The following is a 19,291-nucleotide window of genomic DNA, read 5'->3' on the forward strand; positions in this document are numbered from 1 at the left end:
TGATGAATGAGTTGCCTGTCATTTACAAATATGAAGCTCTGGGCTCAAAGAAAGGAAATCAAGATTCTGGTCACAAAATAACACTACCTTTCCATTTGTGGTGAACTTCAGCTTATCTTTTTGGTACCAACTGCTGCTTGTTCATGTAAGCAAATTTCATAATATTTGCATAAAAGCTGTAGGAAATTAATTGTGGCTTAGTAAGCAGTATTATTCCAAAACCAGTCTTATTTCAGGTATTTCATAATCTGAAAAAAATTGAGACTCACACTGCTTTCAGCATTAATTCTTTGTCAGACAGTTCCACTCCACAACAGGTGATGAAATTTTCCTAATTTAGACCAGCTAGTGACATAGGCTACTGTTTTTCTTTAAAACTGCTATTTCCTTGTTTGCCTGTCTGTATACATTATAATAACACTAGCCCATGGATCAGCTTTGACCACTCCCAATCTTTTATTTTCCAGATTTGCAGTGTTTTCAAACAGCAAAATTGGTTTAGTCCTAATCTTCATTATCAAGCAGTCAACATGTCAGGTAGCAGTTTGGTAACTATTCTTTAGTGCACAGACCCAGAGTGTGAGGGTTTTGTATGGTTGTTTGGTTAGTTGTGGTTTTTTTTAATGATTTGGTTGTGGCTCACAGGTTTTGTTGTTTTTTTTGTGCCATGGTCCATAAGTAAGATACTTCCTTTTAAAATGTAGTCAATAATAATTACTGAATTTTGTAAATTAATTCGTATGTATAGGAAACCAGCACTTCATGAGAATTTCTGTGTGTCTCTTAACAATCTGAGTAAGCTAAGAAGATTTGCCTTGGAGTTAGCTGTGTGTTCCAGTGGTCTCAGACAGAAAGAGCTTTAGTTCTGTTGGATGACAAACTTTAATGGAAACAATAGCCTGCAAAGAGAGCATTTTCTAAGTTCATGGAAATCATTCAGACCATGCTTATGTTTTGTTAGTAAACACTGTTCTTTAATTCCGAAAGCAGTTTGTACTGGCCTGGGGAAGCCTGTCTCATTTGATAATGGGCTCTGAATCCAGTGGATTATTGCAGGGATTTTATCTTGCAGTAATCTCCAGGGGGAAATGTACAAACAGCTGGGAGAGCAAGAAGGAGCTGCATTGTGCGGCGGGAGTTTGTCGAGCGGAGTTTTAGGGTGCTGGAGTGGATCTCAATACCAACATGAATCTTTTCTGTTTTTCTCTGGTAAGTGCACACACACATGTTTTTATTTAGTGGATTAGAGTTAATAAACTGAACTGGTGGGTGTGTTTCGATGGAACAATAATGAAGGTTTTATATCACGAACTGTGCAAGGGTTGTATGACAACGACAAGTCTCTCTAGCCTGGACGAAGGAGTTTTTGTATGATAAATTGTACATAGCAAAATATGATTCAGTAAAAATATGATGCAAAGAATGTATAACAAATGTACCATGCACTATCTGTGACTATTGCAAAACCATGCAGATTTAGACATGAGGCATTTGATCCAAACACAGTGAAACGCCTCATATATAAGTTAAGATTACTAATAATATGTGTATGTTATAATTTGCTTTAGGCTGGGTTTTGTTTTTTTCTTTTGAGATGATAGTATCTGTTTCCCTTCTTCAGTAGTTTGGGAGAACTACCAGAACTTTTCAAATAATAGCTTTCTATTACCCAAGCATGAATAGATACTCATAAGGGCTAATTTAGTCATATGGTAATATTTGCTCACAGGCAGAGGACTTAAGATCCTCTTTAGTTGGGGTTGTTTGGGGTTTTTTTTCACTTTCTCTCTCTTTTTTTTTTTTTCTTTTTCCTTGCCCCAAGGCAACTGCTCAGAACGAACAGGTAAATCAGGATAGGAAATCCACAGAAACTGTTTCTGGTTTAAAAGCTTAACCATCTGCCAATACCAATGCCCAGTATTAGTAATGGTAATTAGCTGGGTATATTTGCTGTATTTACACAGCACAGTAGATCTGTTTGCCCATTTTTCATCTTTTGTCCAGACATTTAGTATTTCTTCCCTATATGTTTAGAAAGAACAATAAAAATCAATATTCAAGCTGCACTAACACAAACTCAAATAGGGAAGCTGCTTTGTGTAAACCATTGCTCCTGATTGCTAATGCTACCTTACTGCAGAGTACTGGTGTTTTCTAGATCATAAGGATTAAAAGCTGTTTTGTACTTAAAGTAAAATGCAGTGGTATTTCAGGATTCTGTGGCAAGAGTGACTCAGAAAAATAATATCCTGGGAATTCAATGAAAATTTTGATCATAGTTTAATGTGAATGCCTGTGTATTTGTTCAAAGTTAACAATGGCTTCGCGGTACAATCTGTAACAGCTTGAAAATACTCATTTTTGAAGTTCTTTGGGAAAGAACTGTTCTACCAGTATTTCACTGTTCCATTGGAGCAGCTTCTTGTTTTCTATGTAATTCACTTTTAAAAGAGGTGTTGAGCCTTGTATCGGTTAAGAAATCAACATTTAGGCAAAACATCAGATAGATTGTGTGGATGAGAGAAACTCACTTTCTCTGGTAAACTCAGTATGCAGCAACCCAGGTTTCCATGGGAGAGATAATGACTGCAGTAATAATGGATGGTTCAGACAAGTGAAAGCTGGTGCCATGATAGTTTCTGTAATGAAATAATTAGTTCTGTTTAAAGACTGCTGCTAAGAAGATAACCTCCGTTCCTTACAAGCTTTACATGGGAGCCATTCTGTCCACTTTTGTAACCTTTCGCACACCAGAAAAACACCTCCCAAGTTATCAACATCTAAAGATAGTTTATAGGTCATTTATGTGTTTCATAAAGTGAAGAGCCCTGTGCAGCCCTCCCTATGCATGTGATGAAGTGCAGTTGCTTTCTGTAATCAGATTGTCTAGCTTGGAAATGAGCTAGTGATCCAAGGATGTACACTAGCCACTTTTACTCTGTCGACTTGTGACTTGAAAAGACAGGCTGAAAAGTGGTTGAAGTAGCAATATAAGGGTATTTTTCTATTCAAGTGAATTGAGTAAGAAATAATGGACAGCAACAACATAATTAGGATTTAAAGACAACTTCCAAAGATGCTAGAGGAGTCAGGTTCTTTAGCAGATACCAACAGCCACTGATGAATAGAAATCACAACTGATTTACATCAAGTGAACATCTGGAGCAACTGCTAAACCTGAAACCATGGAAGAGAAATTTAGATTATTGACAGAACAAAAAGAGTTGTCCAAAAAATTAGTATTCTCATGCAAGTGTTTACCTCATGCAGACTGACTGACAAGATTTCAGATCAAAGTGTGTGTGCTTGCATGTATATACGTGTGTACATATGCATATGTTGTTAAAAGACATTGTTTTATAGCTCAGAAAATAGTTCTCTACCCTACAGAGTATAGTGGTAGAAGTAATCTACAACCTGAGGGTAATTACAAGAATATTCTGTTTAAAAACAGAGTATATCCAGGCTTCTGGTTCATCCAAAGAGGAGGAACACCAGCGTAGTTAAAAGAACATCAGTTCATGCTGTTGACTTTGACTCTCTGGGGGTTTGCTTTCCTACTTGTCCATAGAACTGAGGCAGTTTTAGCAGGAGAGGCACAGTGTTATGGGCCAGTGTAGCAAGTGGTGGCATGGAGGCTGAAGACACACAGTAGTCACAAGGGGCTTTGGAGCCTGAATTGGACTCTGCCCTTCCCAAGGAGGCAGCCAGAAATTACTCCCCTCTGTCATCACCTGGGAGTTCTTTGATCTCCTAGTAGGAGTGTTCCAGCATAGCATGTTTCCCCAGCAGTTCTTTGTGTCCTGAGTTGACTTCAAAATGATTTGGTTTCTCCACTGAGATTATTTTTTGCATCAGACTCATTGCCTTGGTCTCAAGGGATTTGCAGGCAAATTAGATTTGCCTTCAAAACTTTGTGTCCCTCTTCCATTTACAAAATAATCAAATGGATGAATGTCCCCTCTTTTGTAGATATATTATGTTAAAAGGTCAACCTTAGACCCTGAATTTGCAGTGTCTTTTCCCTCTCATGGTACTTAGCGTGTCAGACAATTGAATCAGAACAATACTGTTTGTATTATGGGCAATATACAGAGAGGGGTCCAAATCAAACACTGCTTCTGTATGAATTGCAAGGAATTATTTCACCAAACCACCTGTTTTGATCCCATGCCTAAAAAATGGCAGAATCCTTCAAATCTGAGAAATAAAATTTATTATTGAATTATGAAGTCCTTTAGTTAAGGTAGAATATTTTTCTTGCACTGTTTTCCAGTGCAGGATATGCACACTGGCATTAGCACCAATTAAACTGGAACACTGTCAGTTAAACCTATCCTACTATTTCCTAATGGGGTGTACTTTTACTGGTTTGGTAGCATTTACTCCTGGAAGCAGCAGAAGTGCCTCCTTAGATGGGACCATCTTTGACCACGGTTCTACACTTAGCCCAAATAACAGGCTTTGCAGATATTTCTTTACAGAGGCTCCAATTAATAAAGCACACACATTTGGAATGTGCCCCGGGACAAGTACCTGTGCCTGTTGTAGCAAACCCTCAAAAACAAGGTGGCTGCAGGCAACCTACCTGTCAAGTATAGTTCTGATGGTGTTTTATCAACTGTGCCAAGGAATTGTTTGGGTGTCTGTTAGCTGACATAAGACAAGCGTGGGCCAGGGACTGTTCTGGCAGGGGGTACCAGTGCAGATGATCACACCTGGTTCATTCTTGTCCATAATTTCATTTACTAAGAGAGATGCAGGAAAATGTATCTCTCTTTCAAAAAAATCCCAAACCCCATTATTCAGTCAAGTTTCTGTAAGAAAGTGGATGTGAGGGGCATGAAAATCTTCCTTACATAAGGCAATACTGAAAGACTAGGTCCTACCTACTTTGACAGTAAACAGTGGCATTAGTAATCGAACTAATGAAGACAGGGAAGTATTTCAGATACTTAGGAAGTGTCAACCTCTTGTATAGCAGAAATCCATGTAAGAAGGTCAGTAGAAAAAGGCTGTGACACTCCTAATCACAGTCTTGTTCAGATCAGTTATTCCAGTTGAGCACTTGTCTTAGGGTTTAAGCCAAATAAGATCACTTTCATTTGTCCATTTTTCTCCCATATGGTAGCTTTCTAACCACCACTTTTGCTAGTAAAATATAAAGTACTGAGGGAAAGTCTAATCGTCTTAGTGATTTTCAGTAGCATTGAACTAGTTATACATTTTATTTTCATTGTTGGTGTAAAGATGTGGTGACAGCACAATGTAAAATGTGTTACATCTAATGCTATAAACTGAAAGAGGCCATGGCACTAAAAGCTAATGTTTCTATGGTGCAAGATGCAGAGAGAATAAGTATTAATAAAAGTGATGTAGTGGATAAATTATGAACTAGTGGAGCCTCTATATTTTAAAGAAACCATAGAGTAAATAGAAAGATGCCAATGCTGCTATGGCTACTGGTACTTAGAAATGGATGGGACTTAAAAATATGTGTTTTAACAAAGAAGAATTACCTGAATGTGGAAAGACCATCCTCTAAAGCGCAGCATGAGCAGAAGAGATCTGAGTGGTTGAACTCTGTAGCGCTTCCCATATAATCATCTCCGTATACTCCTTGTTCATTTTAGCTGGATTTCACCATCCACAGGAGTCCACATTTAAACCTGATCTGGAGAATGGCCTGGCTGCATTACTAAATGCTCCTCTCCTCCTTATGATCAATTTAGTCTCTGCATGCCAAGATGATAATATTATCATGCAAAGGAAAGAGCTACAGACAATTATTTTCTTCCAGATCTGTCTCACATCCATGCTTTTCCTTGAACCTTATTTTCAACCTCACTCCATGCTTTTCCTTGAACCTTATTTTCAACCTCACTCTTTCACCTGCTCTTGCACTCCCACTCCCATGCACATGATCTTTCTCCATCCCTGTTCCTTACACACAAGCTCCCTTTCATGAGTTCTCTCTTTCTCCATTCTACTCCCTCTTCTCTCTACTTCTTCTCTACTCTATCCTTCTCTTTCTTTTTGCTTCTTCTTCTTTCCCTTTCTCACATCTCTAACTCCCTCTCCTCCTCTCTCAGATGCACACATGCACCTCATGTGCACTCACTCTATCACACGCGATCATGCTTTTCCTTGGCCACTTGTGCTCTCACTCCTTCTTATACCGTTGCACCCTTTTTGTGCCCTTGTGCCCTTTCTCATGGCCATGCCCCCATTTCTGCAACATTACCCTTTTTCTCTTGGTCTGGCACCCTTTCTTGCAACATTGTTCTTGCTGTCTTGTGTTCTTGTGCTCACTTTCTCACATCACCTCTCTTTCCTAAACATTCTGGCTTATCAGTGCACTCTGCTTCCCTTGCAGTCTCTTTCATTCATGCTCCCTCACTGTCCACCTTGCTCTTTTCCCTCTTTCCTTCTCTTACACCCTCTTTCCCTTTCTCTTTTCTCGCTCTTTCTCTTTCACAATTCATCAATTTGTTTCTTTCTCTCTGTCTCCTCATATTATCTTCTCCTCTTTTCTCTCCTCCTCTGTCTCTCCTTTTCTATCACTCTTTAATCTGCTCACTCTTCAGCTCATTTTCATGTGTTCTTGTTATTTTTTATGCCCTTCCCTGTTCTAGCAACCTTGCTCTTTCTTTCATACTTGCTTTCCCTTATTTCTTGGACGCTCTTTTTCTTGTGCCCTCACACCCATCCTTTCTTATGTGCATTCTTTGTCATGAAAACTTTCTGTCTCTCATTCTTGAGAGCTTCCTTTCTTGGGGGACCTCTTCCCCCTACATTCCCCTCCCCAAGCACTTGCTCTTTCTCTCTTTCTTGTCCTTGTTCTTTCTTTCAACCTGTTCTCTTTCTCATGTCCTTACTCCAACAACCCCCCATTCTCCTGACACCACCCTTTTCTTGTGACCTCACACCCTTTCTCTCAACCTCATCCTTGTTCCTTCTCATTCTCTCACACTAATTTTTTCATGCATGCTTTCCCTTTTTCTACCATGTTCTCTCTTTGGTTTTGGTGTGGTGCCTCTCCCAATCTCTTTTTAAGCTTTAACTCCCTGCCCTGTTCTGTCTCCCTGTATTTCCACCTCTTCCCCTTCATTTTTCTTCAGTCTTGCTATCTTTCAGACACTACCTCTTCCTTTCCAGCTCACACACACAAACTCTTTCTTGCACACTTGCACTTTCTCACATTAACTCTTTCCTGTGCCCTCACACACCCCCTCCCCTCTTATTGCACCTGTTCTTTCTCGCACATGGTCACTTTTTCTTGTGTTCTTTCTCACTCTCCCATAATTCTTTGTGCATATCCCACTCCCTGTGCCCTCCCTCTTTCACATGGACTTGCTTTTTTTGTGCATACTTGCTTTTTATGTGCCCACCCTTTCTTGCAACCTTGAGCTCCATGTTTCTCACACAAGATTTCTCTTTCTTGCTTCAGCTCTTTCTCACACTCTCTGTTTCTCAAGGACTAATTCTCACATGCTCCCCATATGCTCTTTCTCCCTTTCTCTCTCATTGTTTCTCCTCTTACCTTTCCCCATCTCCTGCCTCTCTTATCCTCACTCTTTGCCTCCCTTTCTCTCTTTTCTCTTTCTGTCTTCTTTTACTTTCCTTTCTTACCTTTTTTCTTTCCCCCCACTCTCTCCTTTCACTCTTCCTTGCCCTCTCTTTTCTCTCCCTTTTTATCTCTCTCATGCTCCCTTTCACATGAGCTCTCCTTTATGCTTCTGTCTCTTAATTAAATGCTCTCTTCGCAAAAGTCATGCGTTATTCCCTGTGGAGGGAGAAGTATGCGGACACATTTAACGTTGGAGAATCCTGGAAGTTTGTAATAAAGTTTTAAACTCATAATTTTTTGTCTAGAAATGCTCAATCCACAGCTTCAGACAAGGAGCTGAACCATCAGTGCTATATGGCAAAATACTGAGAAATAAAAAATAAATGCAGTAATGAAAAAACACAGTTGCTGTCAAAACCAAGGCTCAACTGGATGTTCACCACATCCATGTGCAGTGTGTTTCATAAACCAGGCAACAATGTCCCAGGAAGCATTAACATATTAGTTCCTACAATAGGTTCAAATACATAACTTGAGTGTTTTCAAGAACAATATATAATATTTCTCCCAAAACATCAATTTCGACTTATCAAAACTCTGGTAGATATAAAGATGCATAGATAAACATTATACTTGCAAAAATTAGTCATGTCTTTGAACTGCTGCCTCTCCAGCCAAAAATATTTCCTGTAAAATTTTACATATTAACAATATAACTTCAAATATACATCTGTGTTTATCTTCTGTGCTGAAGTAGCAGATGCCTTTAAATAGTAATAATGAAATTGAAATGTTAATTTCAATAGTGTTGCTCTGCTCTAAGTCATACTGCTATAAATTTGATTTATTCCTTAATTAATGCAATTAAAAGCAGTAATCAAAATTCATTGGGAAAATATTCAGTGCAGATCAAAATGGCAACATCTAAAATGTGGGATCATCAGCTAGAGTGTCTTTAGTGTTACCATCTGCCTTCGTTTAACTCTTGAATTATGAAATGGCAGTGTGTGTATGTAATCCTGGTTCTTGGAGTTATGGGATAAATGTGAAAATCTTAGTTTCTATTACCGTGTTTATATTCATGGTGGTTGGAGAAAAAGAACCTTACATGCACATTAAAACATGGAGTTCAAAAATTTGAATGCAAATGGAATTTATTTTTCATTCTACTCATTATCATTATTTTGGGGGCCTACATCATGATTATCCAATTCTGGGAGCTGGCAGCATTGTTTCTCTCTATTTTTAAGGATTGGAGTTACCTTTCTGCATCAGATTAACCTTTTTTTTTTCACGTAAAGAAGTACTAACTATAAAATAGTTCATAGAGAAATTTTCATGGTTTCTACTTTTCATAGTTTTCACAGGAATTTTCATGTAATGCTCAAGTGGACATATACACTTGATTTTACTCCTTCTGAGCAGATAATATTCATTTTTGCTGTACTCTCAGCTTTACATCTGGCAGTCTGTGGAATCTAAGTTATGATACTGTGAACTCTGGCATTTGGGTACTTACTATAATTGACTTCTATATGCCTTTTTTAGAGAAAGAACTAAATAAAGGATTTCAAAAGAGGGGAGAGGAAAAACACACTCGGTTTTGTAAATCACAGAAACTTCTGGCTTTTTAAAATTATTAATAATTTAATATGTTTACAAGTGTTCATCTTTGAAAATCTGTTTAAATGTATTTTAGGAGGGCTCAATGGACAGCTTGTATGAGCCTGTCCCAGAACATCAGGAACCCAAGGATACAACTACTACTGACAGCCAGGCTAGCACTCCAGGGAGCCCACATCTGAACTGTGGACCACCTGATAGGTCTAAGTCTTTGGTAAGTAACATTTAATTGCAAAGCATGCAATGCCTTTTGCAAAAAACTATTACTCTGTATGTGGACACGTGTGTGTGTTCTGCTGGCTTCTCTGCCAGTTTGGGCTATTTAGGCTCTTTAGAACCACTGTTCAAATCTCATCTCTGTAGCCAGTGACCTGATTTCTGTCCAGTCTTAACAAGCACACTTGAAAAGCAGGTCATGAGTTTCTGTACAGTTAGCAGCACAGGGAGATTAGTGCAGCTTCACTCTACAAGGGAATTTCTCTTTGCAAATAGTAACATATGAAAATGCTGGGAACAGATATTAGAATAGTTTGTCTCTAAATAAAATCCTACTGGTGTCTTTGGTTGTCCTTTTTATTAATTAGAAAAGTGCATTTCTAAAGAGTTTGAGTTGTATGAATTTTGTAACTGATGCCCTCTGGAATAACCTTTACATTTTAGAAGACCTCGTTAGGTAAATGTGTGAAGAGAGTTGTCTTCTGGTTTTTGCATTTTTTTCCTTCCTAAACAATGTTATCCCACTTAATCTTTTATTATTGGTGTGCTCTTGGTATAATATATAACTGAAACTTTGGCAAATACTTTAAAATAGTATATTAAATTTCATAATCTTATTCATTTAATAATCTCTGTTACAACTGTATTGAAACATGCTATTCTACATTCCTAGTGTCTAAAGGTGGACATTATAGTAGAGCTCCTGCATCCATTCATTTTCTCCTTTGCCATGACTACAAACTAACTTAATGACTACTATACTAATATTTCCTTGGCCAATAGATGTTTATCTGACAGGAGCAGTATTTAGACAAAGTTAAATGAAAAAACAAGATTTGTTTTTTTGGTTTGTACCCAGAATGTGATATATGGTGTCTTAATAGACCCCGCAATAGATAACTACAAGAAATTACCCTTTATCTTCTCAGGGTATGGTACTTCCATAGCACTGTGCTCTGCTATGGTTTTCATAATGTGTAAGACTAAGTAGTAAAACTGCAGTGGTTGTTTACATCAGGCTTATTGTTTCTTGCTTTTTTTAGTGTTTTTTTTTTGTTTGTTTTATTCTGTTTTTTTATTTGACAGCATTACTTCAGACTTTTCATTGTATCAGTGTAGATTTAGGCTTTATCAATTATTTGGCTAAGTAAAAATAATTAACCTATCCAATAAAGATTTTTATTTTCATTGGGCCAACCTAGAGAAATAGATTTGCTACTAGTGTAGATTAGAAAGTCCTGTACATTAATCTGAACAAACTGTAGCAAAACTTCTCGCACGTTGCTTATTGCTGAGTTTTGTGGGATGGCACTGCACAGTCCATGAAGATACATGTATAGTAGTGAATAGAAGAATCCAGAACTTTAGTTTCTGCTAGTTCTTATCATATATATTTGTTTTCTTAAAGGGGATGTTTTAGTGATGGCCCATTTACTGATCACTAAATGTAAAATTCATCATCATTAAAAAACAATACTAAATGGGTAAGCACACTGTTGGCTCATGAGGTATTAACAGGAAGCTTCCTAAGACTGGCTGTGGGTTTTATTTTCTGTTTTGAGGGAATATTCAGCTCAGCACTTAACTAAAAATAACGGCTGGATGCTGTGTCACTGTGCTGGCTGTAGAATCAACATGATTATTTACAAAATACTCTCTAGAAATGGAAAACAAGATTAGTGATGACGTGTCGGCAGTAAGACCTATGGAAAAATGTCGCTGAGGCCAAAGGCCCGTGTGTAATCTTATCTGCTATTTCTAGCATGTGAGTTATTAGACCTACACCTTGGATGAAGCTGTTAAGCTTATTAACTGAGCCCATTTGTACTTCTCCCCTATTTTTAATTCCGTCACTTGGTTCCAGGCTGCAGGGCAGCCCCCACAGCGTGATAAATTCAGAACATTATTGACTCCATTTAGCCATCCATCATTATTCAGTAATGCACGTACTTAAGTGCACTGCTAAGTAGGTGTGGGCTCGAGTGTGTGTTTAAATGCTTGGCTGAGGCACGGCAAATTCCACTGAGCTGTTAAACCTCCTAAGGATGGAGCAACTCGGCATGGCACAGTTCCCCCTCAGGAGGCTTTGGCCCCTTCCTTTTTCTTATACAACTTCAAAATCAACAGAGCAGGCATCCGAGGTGTGCTCTCCTCAATTTTGAAAAGGGTGACTAGGGCTAGAGAAAATTTTTCCTTATATTGAAACAAGATAGCTATTTTCTTGCAGTTATCTTGTCTGTCGTGATTTGTCCTAATCACAGCTGGCCTGTGACATTCTTCTAGAGACGTAGGAAATATAGAGTGCTGTGGTCACTGAAGCTGTGCAGGACATAATTCAGTGAACATACTCCTTGGACACCTTTTTTTGAACCAAGGATCTCTTTGCTCCTGGCCAAGTATCTTCCCAAATGGCACATCCTGAATGAAGAATAATCTCCCTTTCATTTACACTGTTCTCCTTCACATAATTGAGGACACCTATTTTGTTTACAGAATTTGCCTGAGCTGTTCCCACTCTGGGTTTCTATGGTACTGTCTCGGGCCTGTTACACACATTTGCCTTTTGATTTGAATCCTCTTGGGGAATTGCCCTGTTAACTTTGTGGTTACTTTGCCTGTTGCTCAGCTTCAGTAATATTCTCAGACAGAATTTAGATTTATGGAGTTGGTTTTGGACTTCATGCATAGCAAATCCAAATTGGACCTTCCTTAGGAACAGCTAGTAGCCATCAGCACATAATAAATCAGATGGGTGCTCTTTGCCTGTAACTATGCTGTTAACTGGGAAACTGAACTTCTGCCCCTTGTAGCTTGCTGTTGCAGTCTTCTACCTCATGAGCTGTCTCAGGCTCCTAAGAAAAGAGTCTTCAGTATGAAAACTATTTTCACATATTTCCTATCAGACTGCAATCACCAAATGTCATGAGATCCACATATTTTTCAACCGCTGACCGTGATGTGATTGACTACCCTGTATAGCAGAAAAGGGTCAAATTACTTATTGGTCTTTCTAAGTTGCTGCCAGGAAAATCACAATCCTTTGTGATACCTGCTTTAATCTGCAGCGTTATAATTGGCATTTGATTTCAGCGAGGGAAAGAAGAGTGCTAGTTATCTGAAATTATCATTTCCCTGTTTGCAAGTCTTAACAGACAGAAGTTTTCTCAGCCAGCTTGGAAGCACTGGAGGGACTAATTCAACTCCTTATTTCACAGTTATTTGATGAAATCAGGGAAGAAAGGACTTTGTCAATAATTTTATCACGCTCGATTTCCACATATGCTGTTTGTTTCTAGGAAACAGATTGTTCTCATTTGGGGTAGGGAAGGAAAGAATTGTTCCCATAAACAAGGTAATTATGCTCTTTGGAGAATCTAGGTGAGTCTTTGGAGAGTCTAGGTGGACCTTAATTTACACGCTAAGATAAAATATGTTTCTAAAAACTAGTTTCACGTTAAAGTTACATACAATTTTAAGTGTAATCAATGCTGAAAAGATACGTTAAAAAAGTACAAACAACAGTAATTTATTCTTGTACTTCAATTTAGCCAGCTGATTCAGGAATAGCAGGAAGGGTGTGTTCAATGAAAGATGCCATTTTTAAATGGCCATTTAAATCCACTATCATATTTCATTTTGGCACTGCATCCCATGATATCCAGTGAACTCAGATCAGTTATTACTTCAGTGTATGATGTATTGTCATCAATGTGATTTTGCTGGGCTTTAGGAAACCCAGGAAATTTGGTTTCAAATCGTGCAGCAAGATATTAAACCCGTGTTTCATGATTCTCACCAGGTGTTTTGCATGTGAAGTTATGAATTAGTAGTCTTTCCAGGTGTATGGCCACACTGGGGTTTAGAGAGGATCCTATCTCCAACTTTTCCCGTGGATCATATACAGATTCTAACTTACAATATCCTTTGGTCTCTGACCTCCATGCATAATGCTTGCATTAATAAGCCTCTTTGAAATAAAATATTTGATATTTTTTAATGAGTTATTGACAATACCCTTTTAAATAAGACTCAAAATCGCTTTTTTAAACATTTTTCAACTTCTCTGTGTTGCTTATGCACCTCATCTAGTAATTTCTCTTGAGCTATTGAAAAGATTTGTCTGAGGACTAAAATGCTGATTTTTTTTTTCTTTTCAACAATAAAATTATCTTACTATGCTTACATTATTTCAAAGTGGGGTGATAAATTCTGTATACTCTTTTGATTTGCACACAGCATCTGTGAAAAAATCAACACATGCAAAAACCCCAAAACTGTGGGGAAACTGCATACAATTATTAGCATTCATGAACATCCAGGCCAGAAGGACCTCCTACACTCAGCTAAAATAACTTAGTGCAGAACAGCCTTTTCTTAATGCACTCTCCTGAAGAAGCTTAAAAAAAACTGTGATGGGTTTTACTGAGAGAAGGGAAAAAATATAGAATGCTCAATTATTCACTTACATAGTTTAATGTAGCACATGGTTTGGCTTTTCATCAAGCAACCTGGATGACACTTTTAAATTTTACTGTGGTCAGAGTCATGTAGATGTAGATAGTCTTACATGAAGGAAATAACTTAAACATATTATGAGAAATGGGTCCATACACAGAGGTTTTCATATTTATAAAATTAAGAATGGTTATACTTTGTTTTGATGTCTCTTGTTGCACAACAGATTAAAGTGGTATCATCATGGACATTTTTATCCCACTTCCTGCTTTCCAGGCTGGAAGAAATAGATATGAAAGTGATGCAGTGCTTTGATATTCTGTCTTAGGGGATATCAAAATATTACAGGGACTAGAGATCTCTTCTGTCTAGCATGACATCCTCAGGTTTTCCTACAACTAAAATTACCTTCAAGTCCCCAGTTAACTGCGACAGCAAACATGCATTGAGATGTTCTGCCATTATTTGCCTGGTGAGGAACCCTTTTTTTCACTCTTTCAACAGCTACACAATCCTTCCTACATCTTGTCAGGGTATATATATTGTCTGGGTCCTGGGGTCTGTGGGATCTTTCCTCCAGGTCAGTGCTTGATTCTGATGGTCCCACTCAGAGCTTTGCACAACTTTCAATTTTATTTACAGTTTCCTACACTCTTCCACATTCCTCTGCATGTAATAGGTTTAAAGGGTGTGTGTCCTGTGTTCATCAGAAAGCCACATCCCATTATACGGTGTGGGCATTCTAATCCTCATAAAATTTAAAATAATCATACTATGGAAGAAATATGATATTAATTATTGGGGTATGAGTATGATTCTCTGTTTTTTCAGAGGTATTATGGTTATCAACTTCTTGGGAGCCATGGATATTGAAGCTTCCTAAAATCAGGACACATAACTACATATATTCTCTGCTGCACTGTGTCCTCCACAGCTTCAGCTGTTGGAAAAAGAAAGACTGGAAATGCTTGTGGATATTAAAAACACACATCAAAAGTACATAATTCATTGTCTTATCAGTGACAAAAATATTATATTTGGATTAAACATTTTTGATTTTCATAGATCTTTTTCTCTATCTTTTTAAAAGGAATTTCCTGACTTTGAGAACACAGTGACCAAAAAAAGAAAGTAAGTTGAGACCAGTTCAAGGTCTACATGGTGTCACTATATTTGTCTGTACCTTTCATCCTTGTTGTTTTATTAATGTTTGCCAATGTTGCTTTGATTCTCATAAAGTACATGTATTAATGTTGCAGTTGAAAAGCACGTAACAAGCTTGTAATGCATTACTAAAGCTCTTTTGCCATGATTTTTTCATATACACAAATCTTTCTTCCAAAATATCAGAACCAGGACAGCTAAAATCAAATGCAGTTAATCTGGGCTTGGTTTAACCATATGTCTGCTTTTCTGAAAGATTGAAGTGGTAACCTATTTTATAGCGTGTTTGCACCATTGACCTGATAATCTCCTGAGGAGGTTTTTTTGTTTGTTTGTTTATGTTTTTAATCTAAGTAAAAAATTAGTTTGCAAAATGATTCAGATAAAGCAGGTCAGACAGTATTTTATGAATTATATTTGTGACAGCAGCATGCTTTGCATCCATTTGTTAAAACACAATGCTTATGGTTTGCGCTAATGATTAATATGTATTAGCAGGCAGAGGAATTTTTTTTGAAAATTCTTTTTTTTTTTTTGGCTTCAGGTTGAAGGATATTGCATTACTGTAGTGGTCTCCCTCAGATGAAATCTGAAATCCTACCTAATGGAATGATAGAGACAGATCTAATCTGTCTGCTCTGACAGACATGAAAATCCCTGGAGTTTTTTGTTGTTTTTTTTTTTTCATTTGTAGGTGGGGCTCCGCTAAATTCAGAACATTGATGTTATCTGTGCCTGTTGCTAAGAAATCTCAAAACAGATTAAGATTTCTAAGAAAAATCAAGAGCTCCTTTGTCTTAAATCACAGTTTTAATCTGTTTCTGATCATCTGATAAAAACACTAGTAACTTATCACAGAGATGTATGCACTCAGAGCTGTGAGATCTCAACTGTCTGTCACCAGCCAGGGCCCTGTGAAAGTGCTCCCAAAATTTCATTAATTAAAGTATGGACATAACTCTATTATTCGTGGGTTTCTCATCAATCACCTGGGTGCCTAAGAGTGTCCTGCTTAGATCAGAACTGTCTGCCCCAGAAATAAAAAGAGCAACCTATAGCTACAGTGTCAAATTTTTCAATGCAAATAAAACTGTTCTATTTGAAACTTAATCCCAATCTAGATTAATTATCAGAATTTAGAAGGGTTGTTGAGACCATTTGACTGATCAATTAAAAAAAATGAGTAAGCTGGAAGAAAATAGTTTGAGTCAACATGAAAAGATTTTGTAACAAAAATTATTTCATTGTGAATGTCCAGCCATCACTATCCTGGCATGATATCTCCGGTAACAATGCAGAAATTTTCACACTGGCCTTTTCGGTAGATTTGGGGAAAGTGAATAAGGAATTATCATTCTCTGTTCCTTCCTCTGTCAGGGCAACAAAGAAACACCAAATTATATAGAGTACCAGAAATAAAATAAACAGAAGTATGCCTTGGTTAGACAATAAGAATTAAATTGTGGAACTCTGGAAGCCAAAAAAAACCAAACCAAAACAAAAAAGATATGCAAGTGATTTTAAAAGGAACTAGTGGGTACAAACCAGTTCCTTAAAAAAAACAATAGTCCAGTTGCACCCTCTTGCTCAGGAAGCCCTTCAGCACTTCCATGCCTGAAGTTGGGAGAGGAATCTTAGATTTTGTGCTCTTTCCCTTTTGCTGATCTTTGTAACAGATTAGAGAGTCGCTGGTCTCTTCCAGTATATTCTTCTGGCTTCATCCTTTAGCTCATAAACTACTCTCCATGGGGTTTTTAATGGATAGAGTGAAACAAATTAATCTTTATTCAAAGATTTCTTTTTCCTCTGTTAAGTTAGTATATTCTTTAAGTTGTCAGCTGTAAACTGCTGCCCGCAGATGTAAGTGTGAGTTAGGACTACTCTCTCATGTAAATGGGCAACAAACAAGGTTTACTCGAGCAATAAAATGTCACTAAAGGTTGTGGGGATGTATGTAGCTCTTTGGTTCAATCTGTTATTTTGTCACCAAACTTCAGACAATATATTCTAAAAGTTGTAGGACACTTCAGATCACATCTAAAGAAAAGTATCTCTTATTTTCTTCCTGATGGATTCCCTGATTCAGTCACAGATTCCTCATTACAAAATAAAATTGAGTACCTATTTTTGCAGAATGAAACCTCAGATGCTTTCAGAGCTTTATGTATCGTGTGGGAGTAGATGATTGGGTGAATGACACAAGCCAAGTAACTCCAATTAAAGCCAGTGGGAATTGCACAGCTAAATCCCTGTGCCCTGCTTTGAAGAATTAGTTGAAACTATCCATATTTGATTAAATGCACTTCCATTTTTTTTCATTCTGACTTTCAGCTAATGGTAAATTCTTTTAATTCTTTTAGATCCATCCAGAAGTCCATGTCTGAAAATGAAGCATTTGGTTAGTAACTGCTTAAATAATTTACTGTATACCTCCTAATCTCAGAGAGCCAACTTTAATTAAGGGGCTGACTTGCTTTAGAGCTGCTAGAGCAAATGCAAAGGAAAGGGAAAAAATACAGTTAAGCTATCAATATACTCTTCCACCCTCCCTGCCTTTCACAGACACATAGATGTTGAAAACAAACTCATTAAACATAGTAACCACACTGAGATTTAAAGAACCTGTTCTGGGACAGCATTAGAAATACTCAGCATGTCCAATGTTTCTTTTAATCATTTCAATAAAGCCCTGAAATCTCTGATCTAACAAAATTCAGGTCCCTTCTCCTTGCCATTTTAAACTACTTTGTAATAGCTTTCACAAACAAGTTCACCAAAGAAGAAATTCAGGTTTGCTTTTTGTTAAAACCCATCTTTGCACTGTGTATTATTATCTACACTTGTGGCTCAATGGGTTCTATTTTGTAAATCCTCCATAGGAAATAATAATCAGCTTCTTAAAAAGTAAAAGTTCCTTTTTTTTTTTTTTTAATGAGTGAGAGCTTCCTGTTAACATGCTTTCATTTATTGTTTGGAGTTTTGGGTTAGTTGTTGCATCTAGTCCTTACTGAGTAAAAAAGGTTGTTATATCTGCCTGTAAAGGTGCAGCTGTATTTCATATCAATGTGTCTTGGGTAGATAAAAGCTCCCCTATGTTAAGGCTTCACTCTGTAGCCCTGCACTGGGAAGACTTTCATGTAGATCAGTATAATTTGGTCTACAGCACACAGGCTCTAATGACAGGATCAACAAGAGCTTTCATAAAGAAAGTTTTCTGACATAGAGTGAAACCCACCATTAAATAAAACTTAACAAAACAAACCCAGAAAGCACAAACCCCTAATAGTTATCAATATGTTGTGAAGCCTGACCACTTTGAAGTTCACCGAGGGAACAGGAGAATGGCCATCTCTTCTCAAAGCCAACCTGGTTTCTGCCATCCAAGCTGAGACAGTACAAGCCTTGGAGTGCTTGGAGTGGGCATCTTTGATGTTATTTCTTGCAAACACTCCAGCTTGTTAACTGTAAACTTAAATAATATCTATACAATTCCTGGAAGCAAAATAAAGGCACAGATGTTCTGTGGGCTCTTAGGTCTTAAAATCAGGGTTAAGGTAAAAATCCTTCTAATCAAGTTTTAACGGTGTTAAATGAGGTATTTGCAGCAAAAGATAATAAAACCTGAAGTCTGACTATAAGAAGTACCATCCATCTATCAAAATTCCTGTATTGCAAAATCATCAATTCATTTCCACGTTGAAGCAGATGCTACACAGTTCTGCAAGCTTGTTTGATTTGCATTCTGATGCTATTTTTATAGAATTTCCTGTTATTTCACGGGTTTGCTATGAATTCAGGTGACTGCTCTCTGTGCTTTTACTTTAGACAGGAAAAATGTGAATGGCACACTTTGGCAGGGTTCCAGGAAGCCGGAGAATGATTCGTACATCAGAAGGCACTGTCAGCTTGAAGGTAATTGCTAAACATATTTCAGCTGATTTTGCATTTTCCACAAAGTATTTTAAAGGGCACCTCAGAAAATTTCTCATTTTTCACCAGTAATCCAGCTAAATAATTTGTCAGGTCCTTTTGAGATTTATTTTGTCCTCAAGGGGGAAAAAAAAGTAGTTAAAATAGAGCTTATCTTAAAATTGGTAAGCTAAGAACACACTCTGTGACCAAGTGACTCTGTAGTCCATGGGCCAAAGGAGACTTTGCTACAGTAAATTGCCATAGTTGTGTTGTATAGGGCTTGCCAACTGTAGAAATCCACATTTCCTGGATATTTTACACTGCTCCAGGTATCCAACAGGGAAACAGTGC

The 19,291-nt window shown here is 37.5% G+C and overlaps 1 protein-coding gene across 2 annotated transcripts in view; it reads left to right on the plus strand.

Annotated features, from left to right (window-relative positions):
- The first annotated feature begins 520 nt into the window (after positions 1–520).
- LOC113949788 (SAM domain-containing protein SAMSN-1-like) overlaps positions 521–19,291 on the plus strand; it is an 84,862-nt gene continuing 66,091 nt past the window's right edge. The window contains exons 1-6 of one of the 2 annotated variants that reach the window (XM_027648798.1): positions 521–548; positions 1,073–1,209; positions 9,270–9,407; positions 14,955–14,995; positions 17,389–17,426; positions 18,854–18,940. In XM_027648798.1, coding sequence (XP_027504599.1) covers positions 1,186–1,209; positions 9,270–9,407; positions 14,955–14,995; positions 17,389–17,426; positions 18,854–18,940 — 328 coding nt within the window. In that variant the 5' untranslated portion in view covers positions 521–548; positions 1,073–1,185. The remainder of the gene's footprint in view (positions 549–1,072; positions 1,210–9,269; positions 9,408–14,954; positions 14,996–17,388; positions 17,427–18,853; positions 18,941–19,291) is intronic. The other variant, XM_027648799.1, reaches the window with a different exon arrangement.

This window comes from Corapipo altera, unplaced genomic scaffold (assembly GCF_003945725.1).
Source record: "Corapipo altera isolate COAL_440 unplaced genomic scaffold, ASM394572v1 58, whole genome shotgun sequence".
Lineage (NCBI taxonomy): Eukaryota > Metazoa > Chordata > Aves > Passeriformes > Pipridae > Corapipo > Corapipo altera.